The sequence below is a fragment of the Rana temporaria genome, chromosome 1, assembly GCF_905171775.1.
Source record: "Rana temporaria chromosome 1, aRanTem1.1, whole genome shotgun sequence".
Classification (NCBI taxonomy): Eukaryota; Metazoa; Chordata; class Amphibia; order Anura; family Ranidae; genus Rana; species Rana temporaria.
Window position 1 is genome coordinate 423,749,573 of NC_053489.1, and position 19,689 is coordinate 423,769,261.

Sequence of the window (19,689 nt, forward strand, 5' to 3'; positions counted from 1 at the left end):
ATGACACAGGGGAGATCCTGTACCTGTTATATAGGAAGCAGAGATGATCACACAGGGGAGATCCTGTACCTGTTATATAGGAAGCAGAGATGATGACATAGGGGAGATCCTGTACCTGGTATATAGGAAGCAGAGATGATGACACAGGGGAGATCCTGTACCTGTTATAAAGGAAGCAGAGGTGATCATACAGAAGAGATCCTGTACCTGTTATATAGGAAGCAGAGATGATGACATAGGGGAGATCCTGTACCTGGTATATAGGAAGCAGAGATGATGACACAGAGAAAATCTTGTATATTGTATATAGGAAGCAGAGATGATCATACAGGGGAGATCCTGTACCTGTTATATAGGAAGCAGAGATGATGACACAGAGAAAATCTTGTATATTGTATATAGGAAGCAGAGATGATCATACAGGGGAGATCCTGTACCTGTTATATAGGAAGCAGAGATGATGACACAGGGGAGATCCTGTACCTGGCTGGTATATAGGAAGCAGAGATAATGAAACACGGGAAAGTCCTGTACCTGGTATATAGGAAGCAGAGATGATGACACAGAAGAGATCCTGTACCTGTTATATAGGAAGCAGAGATGATCACACAGAAGAGATCCTGTACCTGTTATATAGGAAGCAGAGATGATCACACAGAAGAGATCCTGTACCTTGTATATAGGAAGCAGAGATGATGACACAGGGGAGATCCTGTACCTGTTATATAGGAAGCAGAGATGATCACACAGGGGAGATCCTGTACCTGTTATATAGGAAGCAGAGATGATGACATAGGGGAGATCCTGTACCTGGTATATAGGAAGCAGAGATGATGACACAGGGGAGATCCTGTACCTGTTATAAAGGAAGCAGAGGTGATCATACAGAAGAGATCCTGTACCTGTTATATAGGAAGCAGAGATGATGACATAGGGGAGATCCTGTACCTGTTATATAGGAAGCAGAGATGATGACACAGGGCAGATCCTGTACCTGTTATATAGGAAGCAGAGATGATCATACAGAAGAGATCCTGTACCTGTTATATAGGAAGCAGAGATGGTGACACAGGGGAGATCCTGTACCTGGTATATAGGAAGGAGAGATGATGACACAGAGGAGATCCTGTACCTGGTATATAGGAAGCAGAGATGGTGACACAGGGGAGATCCTGTACCTGGTATATAGGAAGGAGAGATGATGACACAGAGGAGATCCTGTACCTGGTATATAGGAAGCAGAGATGATCACACAGAAGAGATCCTGTACCTTGTATATAGGAAGCAGAGATGGTGACACAGAAGAGATCCTGTACCTGTTATATAGGAAGCAGAGATGATGACATAGGGGAGATCCTGTACCTGTTATATAGGAAGCAGAGATAATGACACAGGGGAGATCCTGTACCTGGTATATAGGAAGCAGAGATGGTGACACAGAGGAGATCCTGTACCTGTTATACAGGAAGCAGAGATGGTGACACAGAAGAGATCCTGTACCTGGCTGGTATATAGGAAGCAGAGACGATAGAGTGTAGTAGGAAGCAGACATGATCCTGTGTGTAGTAGGCAGGCATGCCAGTGATTGGAGAGAGTAGATAGACAGGGAGTAGAGGAGGAGGTGCTGTGTCCAGGCCATGCTGTGCTCAGTCACAGTACACACGGTCTCTGCTCTCAGGAAGAAGGATCTCTTGTAGGAGGAGAGCCCGAGCACTGACAACAAAGACTGGTCACAGGAGGGACTCAGAGAGGGGGAGCAGCAGACCTGCCTGTGTATAGACGGCAACACAGGAGACAAGGGGAGGAGTGAGAGCAAGCGAAAGGAAAACACAAAGGAGAGCAGAGGACTTATTTGTGCAGGCGACATCTCAGACATGGAAAATGGAAGAAGGAGATGGTGGGGTAAGTGTGTGTCCCCCGATCACCCCCATATATCTCTGTGCTGTCACTGTGTATAAGTTGGTATTGTGCTCTGAGATCCATGCTTCTCCTATACTAGTCCATTCATTCATATGGGCTGATCAGCAGGAAAAGTTGCAGTCATCTGTATGAGTGTGAGCCATGAAGGAGATATATATTGGAGCTGGACACCCCCTCCTCCTCCTGGAGTGATCAGTATAATAGGATCACCATGACCTGACTTTACTTTCATCAGCTTGCCTGCCTCTCCTTTATCTCCCAGTGACAGTTGTATTGGAGACCCCCTCCCCCATGTGTCCCTTCCTGGGTGTCCTGACTTGTTATGGGGAAGTCATTGTCATCTGATCTGGTGTCTTATCCCACTTACTGTTTACTCCTTGCTGCTAACTCCTGCCTTCTTCTGTCTAATGGATTTTGTTGTCTTATCACATGCCTTTTAGGTTTATTTCATTTTAGATCTCTATTATTTATACATTATATATATATATATATATATATATATATATATATATATATATATATATATATATATATATATATATATATATATATATATATATAAAACAAAATAAAATTAAAGCTGGAAATGAAAAATATTTGCCCATTGTAACAAAGAGCATTTGTGTCATTTTCTTAAAGTGACACTAAACTCTATAAAAAAACAAACAAACAAAAAAACAACAAAAAAAAAAAAAAAATTCCATTCATGTATGTATTTACTCGGAAAAGTACCTTTCAATGCTCTTAGCCCAAATGCTTTTTTTTTTGCTGTTGTCGTGACGTCCTGTTAGAGGGCTTGATTTACTAAAACCGGAGGGTTCAAAATCTGGCGCAGCTCTGCATGGTAGCCAATCAGCCGGTAAAAATAAGCTTTGACAATATAACCTGAAGGCTGATTGGTTTTTATGCAGAGCTGCACTACATTTTTCACTCTCCAGGTTTAATAAATGAACCCCCAAAGTGTACATTTGCAGCTGTCAGGTGGTTTATTCCTCCGCCACCTATGATTGGCTGTAGGCTTTGACAGCTTCCTGGAGGGATAGCTCAAGCAGGTTCAGACTCCTGTCCAAACTTAGCTGAGCTATCCTGCCAGGAAGCTGACGGCCAATCATAGGTGGTGGAGGCGTTCTCTGCCCTACAGGGGCGTGTATATTTGCAGCTGAAAGGTGAGGAATGCTTCCACCACCTATGATTACCTGTAGGTTTTGACAGCTTCCTAGGGGGATAGCTCAAGCAGGTTCCGACTCGTGTCCAAAATCCACCGGAGCTATTACCCTAAGAAGTAGTCAAAGTTGACTGCCAATCATAGATTGGCGGAGGCATTCTCTGCTATGCAGGGGTGTGTATATTTGCAGCTGCAAGGGGAGGAAAGCCTCTACCACCTATGATTGGCTGTAAGCTTTAACTGCTTCCTGGTGGGATAGGTCTAGTAGATTTCGACACAAGTCTGAACTTGCTTAAGCTATCCCGCTAGGAAGCAGTCAAGACCTACAGTCAACCATAGGTGGCGGAGGCATTCCCAACCTCGCAGCTGCATATATACACGCCCCTGCAGGGCAGAGAATGCCTCCACCACCTATGATCAGCCATCAGCTTTGACAGCTTCCTAGCAGGATAGCTCATGTGTGTTCGGACAGAAGTCTGAACCTGCTTGAGCTATCCCTCTAGGAAGCTGTCAAAGCCTACAGTCAACCATAGGTGGTGGAGGCATTCCCAACCTCACAGCTGCATATATACACGCCCCTGCAGAGCAGAGAATGCCTCCACCAGCTATGTTTGGCCATCAGCTTTGACAGCTTCCTAGCAGGATAGCTTATGTGTGTTCAGGCAGAAGTCTGAACCTGCTTGAGCTATCCCTCTAGGAAGCTGTCAAAGCCTACAGTCAACCATAGGTGGTGGAGGCATTCCCAACCTCACAGCTGCATATATACACGCCCCTGCAGGGCAGAGAATGCCTCCACCACCTATGATCGGCCATCAGCTTTGACAGCTTCCTAGCAGGATAGCTCATGTGTGTTCGGACAGAAGTCTGAACCTGCTTGAGCTATCCCTCTAGGAAGCTGTCAAAGCCTACAGTCAACCATAGGTGGTGGAGGCATTCCCAACCTCACAGCTGCATATATACACGCCCCTGCAGGGCAGAGAATGCCTCCACCAGCTATGTTTGGCCATCAGCTTTGACAGCTTTCTAGCAGGATAGCTTATGTGTGTTCGGACAAAATTATGAACCTGCTTGCGCTATCCCGCTAGGAAGCTGTCAAAGCCTACAGTCAATTATAGGTGGTGGAGTCATTCTTTACCTTGCAGCTGCAAATATACACGCCCCTGCAGGGTGGAAAACGCCTCCACCACCTATAAATGGCCGTCGGCTTTGACAGCTTCCTGGCAGGAAAGCTTAGGTGTATTTGGACATGATTTTGAACCTACCTCAGCTATCCCTCTAGGAAGCTGACAAAGTCTACAGCCAATCATAGTCATTTTATTCCGGCTAGCAGGGCGAATGCATAAAAAACAAACAACAAACAAATTCCTCCATCCACAGTAAGGTGGATGGAGGAACCCCCTCTACCAGGACATTATATTCTGACAGCCGCCACCTGCAGCTGTCAGAATGCCCAAACAGTGGCTGCATCCAGATGCAGGCCAACAATTTTCCACCCAGCTCTTTCAGCAACAGTCAATTGAACAATTGACTTTTATCAAGCTGGGTGGTGCCGGCAGGACCCTCTCACAGTTTGACTTTAGATCAATTTGGCAGGAATCATCTGAAATTCGAACCACGTATGGCAGTTGATGTGTGCTTGCTACACCTCAACCACTCAGATAAAGTCTTGTATTTATTAATAAAATACGAGGCTTCCTGTGAATGGCTGAACAGCCCAACCATATCTTGTTCTGGAACCGAATGGGAAGTTCCTATCCCGCTGCCGGAACACAGTGCTGTATACTGTATATAGCTTAAGCCAAAATAACTATTTTAATGTATAACTAAAGGCAAAACTTTTTTTGTTTTATTTTGATATGAGTGAGAGAAAGTGCTGTCTGTTCCCCCGTTGGGTAGGTTCACCCTCTCTATTTGTCTTATTGACCATTATTAGTGACACCGAAAGTGAAAGAAAGTTGGAAATTTGTCAGCATAATGGGGATAAAGGGGAAGTCTTCCAAAGTGAACACTAGTTCTGGTGACAATTAGTAATTCCCCAACTTTAGAGGGATTTTCTCTCACTTCCTGTTTTGGCAATGGGACAAGAATCGAATGGAAATCCCCCCCTATGGGACAAAGATTGCCAACAAAAAACCTGACAGGGGTTATAACCGCTAACCAAGATGTAAAAAGAAGTTGAATTCCAGACAAAAACAAGTTTTCCTAAGCAGTAGGGCTATGCCTGCACTGCACATGTCAATGGCTCATTTTTGTCTAGGGTATTGGAGAATGGAGATATACTTACCTAATCCTCTGATCCTTTCTGCATAAGAGCAGTCCCTGTGGCTACTGCCCCCACCCCCCCACCCCCCATTTGGTCTAGACTTCTTGTGCAATGGACTATTTCTGACATCCTCACACTCATAGACCTGCTCTAGATGTGAGGACGTCAGAAACAGTCCACTATTGGATCGTGGGGGAGCAGAGGATCGGGAGAGTATAAGCTTTTTCCAGTCCCCTAGACAGAAACAAACAGTTAACAAACAGTTAATCCGAGCAGTGCCTATAGAGCCTGACTCATAGGTGTGCGCAGCCTTTAGCATTAGGGTGTGCACTCCAAAGCTCAAACACACATGCGTGTTTGTATGTGTCTATATACATATATATATATATATATATATATATATATGGCCCCGGCACATTGATTTCCCTGCCAGCACAGTGAAAGAGGAGTGCTTAAGCACTTCTCTTATGGCACTCCAAAGCTCAAACACACATGCGTGTTTGTATGTGTCTATATACATATATATATATATATATATATATATATATATATATATATATATATATATATATATATATATACAGTGAGGAAAATAAGTATTTGAACACCCTGCTATTTTGCAAGTTCTCCCACTTGGAAATCATGGAGGGGTCTGAAATTGTTATCGTAGGTGCATGTCCACTGTGAGAGACATAATAAAAAAAAAAAATCCAGAAATCACAATGTATGATTTTTTAAACTATTTATTTGTATGATACAGCTGCAAATAAGTATTTGAACACTTGAGAAAAACAATGTTAATATTTGGTACATTATCCTTTGTTTGCAATTACAGAGGTCAAACGTTTCTTGTAGTTTTTCACCAGGTTTGCACACACTGGAGGAGGGATTTTGGCCCACTCCTCCACACAGATCTTCTCTACATCAGTCAGGTTTCTGGGCTGTCGCTGAGAAACACGGAGTTTGAGCTCCCTCCAAAGATTCTCTATTGGGTTTAGGTCTGGAGACTGGCTAGGCCACGCCAGAACCTTGATATGCTTCTTACAGAGCCACTCCTTGGTTATCCTGGCTGTGTGCTTCGGGTCATTGTCATGTTGGAAGACCCAGCCTCGACCCATCTTCAAAGCTCTAACTGAGGGAAGGAGGTTGTTGCCCAAAATCTCGCAATACATGGCCCCCGGTCATCCTCTCCTTAATACAGTGCAGTCGCCCTGTGACCTGTCCCATGTGCAGAAAAACACCCCCAAAGCATGATGCTACCACCCCCATGCTTCACAGTAGGGGTGGTGTTCTTGGGATGGTACTCATCATTCTTCTTCCTCCAAACACAGTTAGTGGAATTATGACCAAAAAGTTCTATTTTGGTCTCATCTGACCACATGACTTTCTCCCATGACTCCTCTGGATCATCCAAATGGTCATTGGCAAACTTAAGACGGGCCTTGACATGTGCTGGTTTAAGCAGGGGAACCTTCCGTGCCATGCATGATTTCAAACCATGACGTCTTAGTGTATTACCAACAGTAACCTTGGAAACGGTGGTCCCAGCTCTTTTCAGGTCATTGACCAGCTCCTCCCGTGTAGTCCTGGGCTGATTTCTCACCTTTCTTAGGATCATTGAGACCCCACGAGGTGAGATTTTGCATGGAGCCCCAGTCCGAGGGAGATTGACAGTCATGTTTAGCTTCTTCCATTTTCTAATGATTGCTCCAACAGTGGACCTTTTTTCACCAAGCTGCTTGGCAATTTCACCGTAGCCCTTTCCAGCCTTGTGGAGGTGTACAATTTTGTCTCTAGTGTCTTTGGACAGCTCTTTGGTCTTGGCCATGTTAGTAGTTGGATTCTTACTGATTGTATGGGGTGGACAGGCGTCTTTATGCAGCTAATGACCTCAAACAGGTGCATCTAATTTAGGATAATAAATGGAGTGGAGGTGGACATTTTAAAGGCAGACTAACAGGTCTTTGAGGGTCAGAATTCTAGCTGATAGACAGGTGTTCAAATACTTATTTGCAGCTGTATCATACAAATAAATAGTTAAAAAATCATAAATTGTGATTTCTGGAATTTTTTTTTTGATTATGTCTCTCACAGCGGACATGCACCTATGATGACAATTTCAGACCCCTCCATGATTTCCAAGTGGGAGAACTTGCAAAATAGCAGGGTGTTCAAATACTTATTTTCCTCACTGTATATATGGCCCCGGCACATTGATTTCCCTGCCAGCACAGTGAAAGAGGAGTGCTTAAGCACTTCTCTTATGGCAGAGGCGGTAAGAGGGCGATCTTTCCCAGCTACACAGAGCAATTGTGTTAATACACACTAGGTAATTAGGGTGTGCCCAGGCACATCCGTCACACCCTGTGCGCACGCCTATGGCCCTACTGCAGGGGAAAACTTTTTTTTTGCTCGGAGTTCACTAAAACTTGGAGTTAGACTTTAAATTTAGTAAAACTATGTAATACAATAAACCTCTCAGAGAGAAATGGAATGGCGCTCACTGCCTTGTTCAGGTTTGTTAAGCTTTTCAAAATACAGACAGTTCCATCTGTTCACAGGAAACCAACGTGTTTCACTCTAACCAGAGCTTACTAATAGTGTGAAGATCACATGCCGAGAGCTACCCTTATATCAGGGCTCCCATAACTGTGACCATCAAAGCCAATCAATTAACTCTTTGGAACCCCCATTAGGTCAAGCACTTCAGTAATACACACACACACACAGATTCACCACTTCACAAAGATACACTGTTACCTCATGTCCTGGGACACCACAGGCTTTCACAGGGGACTACATTGTATCAAATGTGCCTTGTTATTGTGGTGAAGTTTTTCATATCTATGTTTTGAAACCTAGAGAGCACGTATTTGCACTTGTATCTTTGTGCATTAGGAGAACTTGTCTTTCTAAATTGAATAATTACATATTCCCAGATCAGATTATCTATTCATGAACATCGTGAAGCCATCTTTTCTTTTCACAACAAATAAATTCATCATGTTTATTAGAACAATAATGAAAAAAAAAAATTCAAAACCAACATATTTGGTTTAATATAAAATCACCTCATGTGCTTCAAACTAATACTGAGATACTGAAATAGGAGACACTATAATATTATATTCCATTTTACTAGAAGTGGAAGGAAATCTCCACCAGTGGTGTGGGTGCACTTTGCACTTGTAGTTTGCACTCGATTAACAAAAATATATTTATATATACACACAGTGGGTGTTATTTACAAAAGGCAACTCCACTTTGCACTACAAGTGCAAGGTGCACTTGAAATTGCACTGAAAGTGCACTTGGAAGTGCAGTCGCTGTAAATCGGAGGGGTATATCTGAAATGAGGGGAAGCTCTGCTGATTTTATTATCCAATCATGTGCCAGCTAAAATGCTGTTTTTTTATTTTCATTGCATGTCCCCCTCAGATCTACAGCGACTGTACTACCAAGTTTATTTTCAGTGCAATTTCAAGTGCAGCACTTGTGGTTTGCACTTGTAGTGCAAAGTGGATTTGCCTTTAGTAAATAACCCCCATTGTGTACTGCAATTAACCAACTGTTCAATTTTATGTGCTCCCAGTGGAAGTAGGGATTACATCATGGGAGACTCCTAGATTAAGGTGACCAGATTTTTAAAATGAAATCCGGGGACATATTTTTTCTTTACTAGTAATGGCAACAATCAGCGACTCTCTGCCCGCCGCCGCCCGCCTCACAGCCTCTCAAGTCTTACTCTTCGGGCCCCGGCTACTACTGGATGGGGAGCGGAGGAAGGCAAGGAGATAGGCAGGCGGCTGGCCAGGATTTGAGCCAAGGCAGAAGAACATGCGAGTGGAGCTGAATGGTCATGCGCCCGAAACTAAAGAAATATTCCCTCCGCTCCGACCAGCACATGATCATCGGAAAGGGGCACAGATAATGGAAAAAATACAACCCCCCTATGCTAGTAGGCACGGCGGAGCGGGGGGGGGGTGTAATTCTAATTTTATTTTAATTCTGCACTGATTGTCTTTGAAATTGCCCCCGCCCCCTATTAAATCCAATCTGGGGACAAAACCAGGGACAGACTTGGTCCGGGGACAGTGTCCTCAATCAGGGGACTGTCCCCTGAAACTGGGGATGTCTGGTCACCCTATCCTAGATGGCCACAGCATGAACATCAAGCATCAGCATGTGATCTTCACCCTATTAGTAAGCTCTGTTTAGAGTGAAACGCATTGTAGTTCCTGTGAACTAGGTGGAAGATGTCGGAGAGCTTAAAGTAGAACTAAAGGCAATTTTTTTCATTTTGTATAGCGTTAAGGAAGTTTATAAACCCTGTCAGTTTTTTTTTTTTTTTTGGATATCTGTGCCCCATTGCATAGATTCCCTTCACTTCCTGTCCTGTAGCCAAACAGGAAGTGAGAGGAAATCCCTGCAAATTAAGGGAATTCCTGGGGATACCTAGGTCACCAGAACTGGTGTTCCCATTGGAACTTTTCCCCTCTATTACTTTTTTTGGGGTTAACCCAAAATTTGGGATTTTCATTTTACTTTCACTGTCAATGATAATGGTAAACAGGACAAATAGAGAGGATGGATCTCCTTTCTGGGGACACATACAGCAATAAAACCTACAAGCCTTCTTATTCCCTTGTACTCTATCCAAAGCAAAAAATAAATAAAGTTTTGACTTTATTATACCTGAACAAGGCTCTTAAATGGGGATCGGCTTCCCTTTCTCTTAGACCCCTTTCACACTGAGGCACTTTGCAGGCGCTATAGCGCTAAAAATAGTGCCTGCAAAGAGCCGCTCCATTCACTCCAGTGTGAAAGGCTTTCACACTGGAGTGGTGCGCTGGCAGGGCATCAGAAAAAGTCCTGCCAGTGGCTTCTTTGCAGCGCATTAGGAGCGGTGAATACACCGCTCCTAAAGCGCCCCTGCCCATTAAAATCAATGGGCAGCCCTGCAGAACCGCTGGCAAAGCGCCGCTTTGCGGGCAATTTTAACCCTTTTTCATCCGATTGCAGGGGTTAAAAGCACCCCGCTAGCAGCCGAAAAGTGCCACAAAAACTACGCTGAAGCGCAGCTAAAAATTGCGCCGACGCCCGGGCGCTGTGAGTGTGAAAGCACTCTTAAGCCCTGTACACACGGCCGGGATTCCCGGCTGTATAAAGTCCCTAGGGAATCCCGGCGGTATAAAGTCCGCCGGGAATCCCGACGGGAAAACTGCGGGGAGAGCTTTGGCCAGGAATCCTAGCCGTGTGTACAGGGCTTATGCTCACTCGGCACTGCCTCGCAATGTTTTCCATTGGCAAGTGTAGTAAATCTGGCGGAAAAATAAACACCGGGAATCCCAGCGGGAAAATAGAGAGCAGGTTCTCTATTTTTCCCGCCGGGATTCTGTGCAGTTTTCCCGGCAAGGGAGCATACACACACCCAGTTTTCATGGCAAAAAAGCTCTCCCAGCAGTTTTTTGGGCGGGAAGACCGGTTGTGTGTACGAGGCTTTAGAGAGTTTTGTGGATGGAGTCTTTGGAGTGGCCAGCGACTGTTGGGAATCAGTTTTCTAAGTCAGGTGATTTGTGAGCGAGTATGCCTGTAGTTGAACATTACGTTTGGTGCTGCACTATGTAATACAACAACCTACCTAAAAACTACCCAATTCATTTTATATCCAGTCAGGAAGGCCTTTGCTTTTTTTTATTGATATTGGCTGATGTAAAGGAGATTATATTGGACTTTTTTTTTTTTATTTGTCCAAGAAACTAAATCAGGGTCCTAGTCTGCTTGCCCTCATGACAATCTACTTGCCCTGGTAAAAACATTTTTTTAACCCGAACCGTATTTAAATATGGTTTGAACATTGCGCTGTTTATTGCCTACTCGCCTCCCTGCCTGTCTCCTGTACCGTACCCAGGGAGTAGCATGGAGGGGAGAGACCTTGCAGTATGACGAGCACCGATTGGGTGCTAGTCAGGAAAGGGGAGTGTCGGGCTCTCTTTTTTTTTTTCAAATATAACATTTTATTGAGAATTGCAAAGGAAAAAAACAAAAGGGGGAGGGGTACAGAAAAGATACAGTACAACTGTGGTCAAATTTGACAGTCCAACAGATATAGAAGTCTTAGCGCATCTGCTGGGTAAGTGAGGCGCCAGCCCCAATGAGGAAAAAACCCCAAAAACGTTATTCCTTCAGGTTAGCCTCGCACGTGGAATCACTTGGGTGCTCAGTACAAGTGCATGCTGAGCAGCCAAATCAAGCTCCGGTGTCCACTCTGTTAGGTTCCATTCACACCTGGGCATTTTGGGATTGTGTCAGAATCGCCCACGATCTCAAAACGCAGGTTCAGCCATGCAAAGCTTGTCACCCAAAAAGAACCGCACCGCGTTTCAGGTGTCCTTTAAAATAAGGGCACCTGAACCTGCTTTTTTTATGATTGTACTGTGTTTTAAGATTGCAGGCAGAATCGCAGCAATTTTACCATGATCCTAAAATGCCCAGGTGCTAAATGGAGCCTTAAGCCCCTTTCACACGGGCGCCTTCGGGCAGGGCTGCTGTTGGAAATCACGGGGCCCCGTACAGCCTACCTGGCAGGGCCCCCCTTAAACATATAAAAACAACATTTTCACTAAAAATATACTAAAATCATTCTTAATGGACACAAAGATAACAGAGAAGCTGTGTGAATTTTTTTCAACTTTTTTTACATTTTGAAAAAAAAAAACTTTTTATAATTAAAAAAAAAATGTTTAACTTTTAAAAATTATTTTATTTTAAAAATTTTGCAAATTATATATATTTTTTTACAATTTTTTATTTTTCCAAGAATTTTATTGAGTTTTACAAGGTGATTAAAACAATACAGGATTACAATTTTTTTTTTTTTAATGGGATAGGGAAGCCGGCAGATGTGTTTGTGTCTCTCCCTGCAGCAGCTGAAAGTCGGCGGGAGGGAGAGAAACCAGCTTTCAGCTGCTGCAGAGAGCCACACAGGGCATCCTATAATTGCCCCTCCATCCGACTGCACTGATTCCCTCTGCTGTTTGGGCCCCCCTGTGTGCCCGGGGCCCCCTACAGGAGGACTGGTGGTCCCCCCCTATCAGCAGCTCTGCCTCCGGGGATCGCTCTGCTGATTCACGCTGAGCAATCGGATGACAGGTCCGTCACTGCTCACTGTGCAGTGCGGAGATGGACACAGTCCCGCTCTCCTCTTTGGGGAAATCAGGTGAAAACGGACTGCCTTTTCGTTTTCATCCGATCCACCAGATGGATGGAAAGTAGGATCACCATCTGTATTATGCAGGCAGGATCGTATAGCGTTGGATATCAGCGGACATATGCCGGCTGACAACTGCCGCTCAATAGGGGAGAGTGCATGGTTCAATCGGGTCCACCTGAAAAACTGACAGGCGGACCTGATTGGACAGCCCGTGTAAAAGGGGCAAAAAAAATGAAAAATTAAACCCTGCTGCATGCTCGCAGCAGGGCTAAATGTAAAAGAGGCCTGGTGCCTGGAACTTCATGTCCCAGGCCTCGGGTGATATGATTTGTACAGTAAGATTGTAACTTTTTTTTACCTCTTCCATCCATGCCACCTTTCTATGCTCAAATCTGTTTCCCTCTTTCTGACGCAACCCTAGTTTATTACAAGTAGTAGCCATCTTCCCACATATTTCCATGTGTTTTCCTCTACTCACTTCTAGCATCCACACTACTTTTTCCTCCATTATTGGAACTCTTCACTCAATGAAATAGTTGGAGAAGTATCTAAAAGTAGTGGGAAATGGAATTGTTGCTTGTCACAGCCAATGACAATTTATCCAGCGCAGATTAAAAAATGAAAAATTTATTCTGATGGTTTCTTTGAGGAACATCTTCCCTTTTATTTTTTCTTATTTCCTTTTAATCTTTTTGATATGGTTCTGCTATTATGACAAGGAGCAGCATTAAGAATACATTTTAATCAACTTTTATTTCCATCACATGGGAACAAAAAGTCCCCTATGTTTTGATTTTTTTGGTGACAGGTTCTCTTTAACCACTTGAGGATCTCTTCACGCCAATATACGTCAGCAGAAGGGCAAGGCTGGGCACAGGCACGTACAGGTACGTCGCCTTTAAGAGCCCAGCCATGAGTAGCGCTGGTGCCGCCGCCGGCGCCCTCGCGACCTAGTCCTGAGCTCCGTGACCGCGCTCATGTCCGGTGATCGGGTCACAGGAGCTGAAGAATGGGGAGAGGTGAGTGTAAACAAACCTTCCCCGTTCTTCTCTGTGGCTTGTCACTGATCGTCTGTTCCCTGTCATAGGGAACGACGATCATTAATTTCACACGTGCAGCCACGCCCCCCTACAGTAAGAAACACACAATAGGACACACTTAACCCCTTGCGCGCCCCCTGGTGGTTAACCCCTTCACTGCCATTGCCATTTTTACAGTAATCAGTGCATTTTTATAGCACTTTTGGCTGTGAAAATGACAATGGTCCCAAAAATGTGTCAAAAGTGTCCGATGGGTCCGCCATAATGTCGCAGTCACACAAAAAATCACTGATCGCCACCATTACTAGTAAAAAAATAAATATTAATAAAAATGCCATAAACCTATCCCCTATTTTGTAAACGCTTTAACTTTTGCGCAAAGCAATCAAACGCTTAATGCAATGTTTTTTTTTATTTTTTACCAAAAATATGTAGAATAAACTGAGGAAAAAAATGTTTTTTTTAATATATATTTTTGGGGGATATTTATTATAGCAAAAAGTAAAAAATATTGCATTTTTTAAAAATTGTTGCTCTATTTTTATTTATAGCGCAAAAAAATAAAAACCGCAGAGGTAATCAAATACCACCAAAAGAAAGCTCTATTTGTGTGAAAAAAAGGATGCCAATTTTGTTTGGGAGCTACGATGTACGACACGCGATTGTCAGTTAAAGCGAAGCAGTGCAGAATCACAAAAAGGGGCCAGGTCCTTTACCTGCATAATGGTTCGGTCTTAAGTGGTTAATGAGACATCCAAGGTCTAAAAGACCCTCCGTGTGTCCTCTGTGCTCCACCGAATGTAATGCAATGCAGATTGCATTGCATTACGTTCATTCTCGGGTATGATGGACGGGGACACCGAGAGGCGGACCCAGAAGTGACATCAAACATGTTGTTTTCTGGGTCAGCAAAAAGGAGAGTGGGCGTGAGCCTGCTCTGCTTCCTCCCCTCTACCCAGTCATACCCGCTATGTCGGTCCCAGGCCTGCAGATGGCCAAACGGAGCCCAGGATACATGGCAGGGGCGCACACGGGAGGGCGCCTTTACTGTGGGGTGTGTGGAAGCAATCAGAATGCCACCATCTGATAGGCAAGAGTCTGCTTGTCATTCTTCCGCACAATCCCGGTATGTATGATGTATGGAGCTGGCAGCAAAATAGTCAGAGGAGCTACAGTCGTTTATTAAAAAATTAGGCCAGCAGCTACAAAAACTGTAGACTGTAAAAACACTCATCTGTCAAGGGGTCCAGTGCTGTCTTCACCCAAAACTGTTCTTCAATAGCCCTGTTTTCCAGCACCGCCTTCACGCTTGTGGGAAGCCGGCCGAGACTTCTTGTGACTTCACAGATGGCCTGAAATGCGGATATGCGAGTTTCGGTGTGCTTTGTGAATGGATCCTCAGCTTCTTGGGACCTGTGCCGTGTCTCAGGAGGTTGCGGGCAGTTAGGGATGGGGCGAACTTTCACTCCGAATGCCTAGGTGATCCAAGCGGATGTGGGAGCAGGTATCTGTCTAAACAAGTGTCAAATGCAGGGCTTTGGACTTTGCATTGATGATCTCAGGACTTTGGACTGCTGTAGCATGGGGAAGAAGCAGCAGCAGGGACCGGTCTAGCAGCATGGAAGTTTGGTTAAGTAGATCTTCTTTTCCATGGCCTCTAGACCTAAACAAGCAATTACTCTTGCAGTGCAGGTGGGGCCTCACTGCATGGGAAACTTTTAGGCTGCATTCACACTATTTGACCGGCTGTCAGGGTTGAGATCACCTGCTGGTGGCACTGGGGTTCACTTTGCAGATGGTTGCAGTTCCAGTGTCCACCAGCAGGTTCTGATCAGCCACACTTGGTTCCAGCTGCCAGGTGGATATTTAAGGCTGCTTCTCCCTTCCCCCAGGGCGTCACTATCCTGTCTGCTTGCCTTCTTGCTACCAGCTTGTGCCTGATTACTTTCCTGAACCTTCCAGTGTCCTGATCACACCCCTCTGCCTTGTTCCATGCCCTTGTACCCAGTCATGTCCCCTTCCTTGCATCCCTGTTGCCTTTGTCCCTTTTGTTGTAGATATTGTATATAGATAGCAGTTAGGTTCATTAATTATTCTTGTTTGCTGGAGTGATTTATGCTTTCACTGGTTGCTGTGTATGTTTATTGGTGTGTGTTCACTGTAAATAAATATCACTTTAATGATAAATACTTTGTTTGGTCTCAGTGTAGCTACGTGTCTGGTGGTCTTAGCTGCTGATCCTAACACCGGCTCTCTATGGAGCCGGTTCACATATCTCTGCTGTGCTTCTTTTGGTCCATTTCAGGTCCGAATTCAGCCAAATATTCGGGCTGAAATCGGACCTGAAATGGTGAATGAGGACGCACTGGACCCAGGGGCGGATCCGGGGGAGGGGGCAATGGGGCAATTCCCCCCTGACAAAATAAGGAGCCGTCGATCCGGCAGGTGACTGAGCAGGCCAGCGGGTGAGCGAGCGATCGGACGGCAGGCCGGCGAGTGAGCAATCATGCCACCGTGCCGGCAGCCAGTCAGGCTTGTGAGCGGGCAGGTGTTCTGTCAGGAAGCAGCTCCCCCATCTGAATATGCAACTGAATATGCAGTGGCATTGCGTTACAGTTATCTTGGTACACCCGCACGCAGTAAGTCTAGAGTTAGAAGTCAGCAAGCGGACATCTTTATACACCCACCAGAGTCTTGCTTTTCACAGGTATTTTTAACAGTAAACCCAACTTATATTTTCCTATATAAGCTGAGTTTACTGTTAAAAATATCTGTGAAAGCAAGACTCCGGGTGGGTGTATAAAGATGTCCGCTTACCGACTTCTAACTCTAGGTTTACTGCATGCGGGTGTACCAAGATGGCCGCAGTACAACATCACTTTGGTTGCATATTCTGATGTGTAGCAGCTTTCTGACATCATCTCTCACCTCCCGCCCTCACTCTGGGACACAGCCAACTGACAAGTGAGAATTCACATCTGGTGGCAGGGGATGTGGCAAGTGACATGGCAAGTGACAATCCGCATCTCGTGGCAGGCAACGGTAGCAAGTGACACACTCGGGGCTCCCACTGATTCTGCATTATGGTGAGTTGAACTATTACATTTTATATTACAATACAATAATAATAATACAAATAATGCTCTTCAATCATCCTGACACCATAAAAACCATGGCTCCATGATGGTTGAAGCGCCAACACCAGCCATTGCCCACAATATTTTCTGCCAGTGCCACTCCCGAGACTAGGCTCTGAATCCGCCCCTGACCAGACCCCTGCTGTGAGCCCCATGCGAAGATAGTGTAAGCCCAGCCTGAAGTTTCCCAGACTTGGGCCTTTAGGTTAAATCCCAAGAAAATGACCTAATTCGAAAAAGAAACTTTCTTTTCGAGCCTCAGTGGAAGCATTTGACGAGAATGCTGTAGAAATCTAGTGTGAACCCCCAAATATCCCATATATCTTCAAGGACAGATAAAGTAACCCTGCTCTCTATGAGTGTGTAAGTCGTGTAATGTAGCCTAAACTAAACCGTGAATTGTAATTTTCCTCCTGACGCTAGTGTTTTTTTTTTTACTCGCGGATTTATGTATTGTCTATTTTTACAACATAAGCTCTTTATTTCCGACACAGAATTATGTAATCACTGTAAAATTCTGTCAGGCACAGTTTGTGCTTTTATGCTCTTTGGTTGATTACAGTAGAATCCTGACACAATACACGACAGTGGGGACTAGGCCCATTTCACCAATTATACAAATCTCTCATAATTTCTGCAGCTGGATGAATCTAGGAATTTTTTGAAAGGTTAGGCTCCTTTCACACCGGGGCGGGGGGTGCGGTAGCGGTATATTTTTAGCGGCGCTATACCATCAGAATTGCGGTGGCATTCGGCCGCTAGCGGTGCCACTAGCGGCCGAAAAAGGGTCAATACCGCCGGCAATGCGCATTGCCGGCGGTATACCCCCGGTTTCCCATTGTTTTCAGTGGGAAGGAGCTCCAAAGATGCTGCTGGCAGGACATTTGGAGCGGTCCCGCCAGAGCATCGCCTCAGTGTGAAAGCCCACCAGGAGGCATTGGCAAGGGCTTAAAAAAAAAAAAAAAACATCTAAAGCAGGGGTGTCAAACTCAAATTTCATTGTGGGCCGCATCAGCATTTATTGCCCTCAAAAGATCCGGTTGTGTCTGTAAGAATAGATGTCCCTTTACATTGGTTGTCAAGAGCCACCCCACCATCAGAAGTTGAGTCCCCCACTCTCCCTTACATCACAGTGTACCCCCTTTCCTTATGCTGCTGCTGGGTAGAAGCTGGATGCATTGCTTGGAAGCAAAAAGTACAGGGTCTGGAGGAGAACCAGAGGAGGGCTAGAGCTCTCCTGCAGCTGCAGGAGAGGTTCAAGGGCCACATGAAATGGCCTGGAGGGCCGAATTCGGCCCACGGGCCTTGTGTTTGACACCTATGATCTAAAGGAACAAACATACCAGTTTAACATAAACCTGCACACATGACCAAAACATTTGAATTCAACGAGTAGCCTAGGGAACAATTCACCCAGACAAGATATTTTAATTGTAGGTGGAGTCTGGTTTGCTAAGCCATCTTTGAACTTTATATTTGTTTGAGAAACCAGTGGTTAGAAGTTGGAAGGAAACACCCATCTCCTAGAGAGCAGGGCCCTCTGATCCCTCCTGTATGGAAATGTATTGTACAGTGCATTGAAAAAGTATTCATACCCCTTGAAATTTTCCACATTTTGTCATGTTACATCCAAAAACGTAAATGTATTTTTTGGGAGTTTATTTGATAAACCAACACAAAGTGGCACATAATTGGGAGGAAAATGATAAATGGTTTTCGTGATTTTTTTACAAAGAATTGAAAAGTGTGGTGTGCATTTGTATTCAGACCCCTTTACTCTGATACCCCCAACTAAAATCTAGTAGAACCAATTGCCTTCATAAGTCACCTAATTAGTAAATAGAGTCCACTTGTGTGTGATTTCATCTCAGTAGAAATACAACTGTTCTGTGAAGTCCTCAGAGGTTTGTTAGAGAACCTTAGTAAACAAACAGCATCATGAAGATCAAGGAACATACCAGACAGGTCAGGGATAAAGTTGTGGAGAAGTTTAAAGCAGGGTTAGGTTATAAAAAAATATCTATAACAAAAACCTGGGGAATGCCCAGGGAAAAACCAAGCCTACTTACCGACCAGCTAGCAGACAACCAATTAACCTGTCTAACACTATGCGTTAAAAACAGGGGTCTAGTCCGCACGCATTTGCAAACGCATGCGTGAGCCACAGAGCCGCGCCAAGGCACCCTGTAATATCTGTGGTCCTAACACTAAACAATGAGTGTCCCCACAGTGGAGGCACATGCATTTTAATGGATAGATAGGGGCAGGTGGACTGAAGGGGAGCCACCCCTTCTTAAAGGTACAAGAGCACACCAAACACCCAGCATATAGCACAGTGGCTGCAAAGGTGTTGGTGCACTGCTGGACACTACAAGCACCATAGGTGAAACACAAACATGTCCACCGCCCCCATCTATAGCTGGCTATCGCAGTAAGTAGCATTGGAAGGCTAAAACAGATAACAAAAACCTGGGGAATGCCCAGGGAAAAACCAAGCCTACTTACCGACCAGCTAGCAGACAACCAATTAACCTGTCTAACACTATGCGTTAAAAACAGGGGTCTAGTCCGCACGCATTTGCAAACGCATGCGTGAGCCACAGAGCCGCGCCAAGGCACCCTGTAATATCTGTGGTCCTAACACTAAACAATGAGTGTCCCCACAGTGGAGGCACATGCATTTTAATGGATAGATAGGGGCAGGTGGACTGAAGGGGAGCCACCCCTTCTTAAAGGTACAAGAGCACACCAAACACCCAGCATATAGCACAGTGGCTGCAAAGGTGTTGGTGCACTGCTGGACACTACAAGCACCATAGGTGAAACACAAACATGTCCACCGCCCCCATCTATAGCTGGCTATCGCAGTAAGTAGCATTGGAAGGCTAAAACAGATAACAAAAACCTGGGGAATGCCCAGGGAAAAACCAAGCCTACTTACCGACCAGCTA

At 44.8% G+C, this 19,689-nt stretch overlaps 1 protein-coding gene across 3 annotated transcripts in view; it reads left to right on the forward strand.

The window, feature by feature from the left end:
* Positions 1-19,689, forward strand: part of PSD3 (pleckstrin and Sec7 domain containing 3) — a 703,925-nt gene that overhangs the window by 75,992 nt on the left and 608,244 nt on the right. Inside the window, exon 1 of one of the 3 annotated variants that reach the window (XM_040325291.1) lies at positions 536-1,902. The exons of the other annotated variants lie outside the window; for them this stretch is intronic. Coding sequence (XP_040181225.1) covers positions 1,882-1,902 — 21 coding nt within the window. The 5' untranslated portion in view covers positions 536-1,881. Of the gene's footprint in view, positions 1-535; positions 1,903-19,689 lie in introns of those variants that run through there. 3 annotated transcript variants of the gene reach the window in all.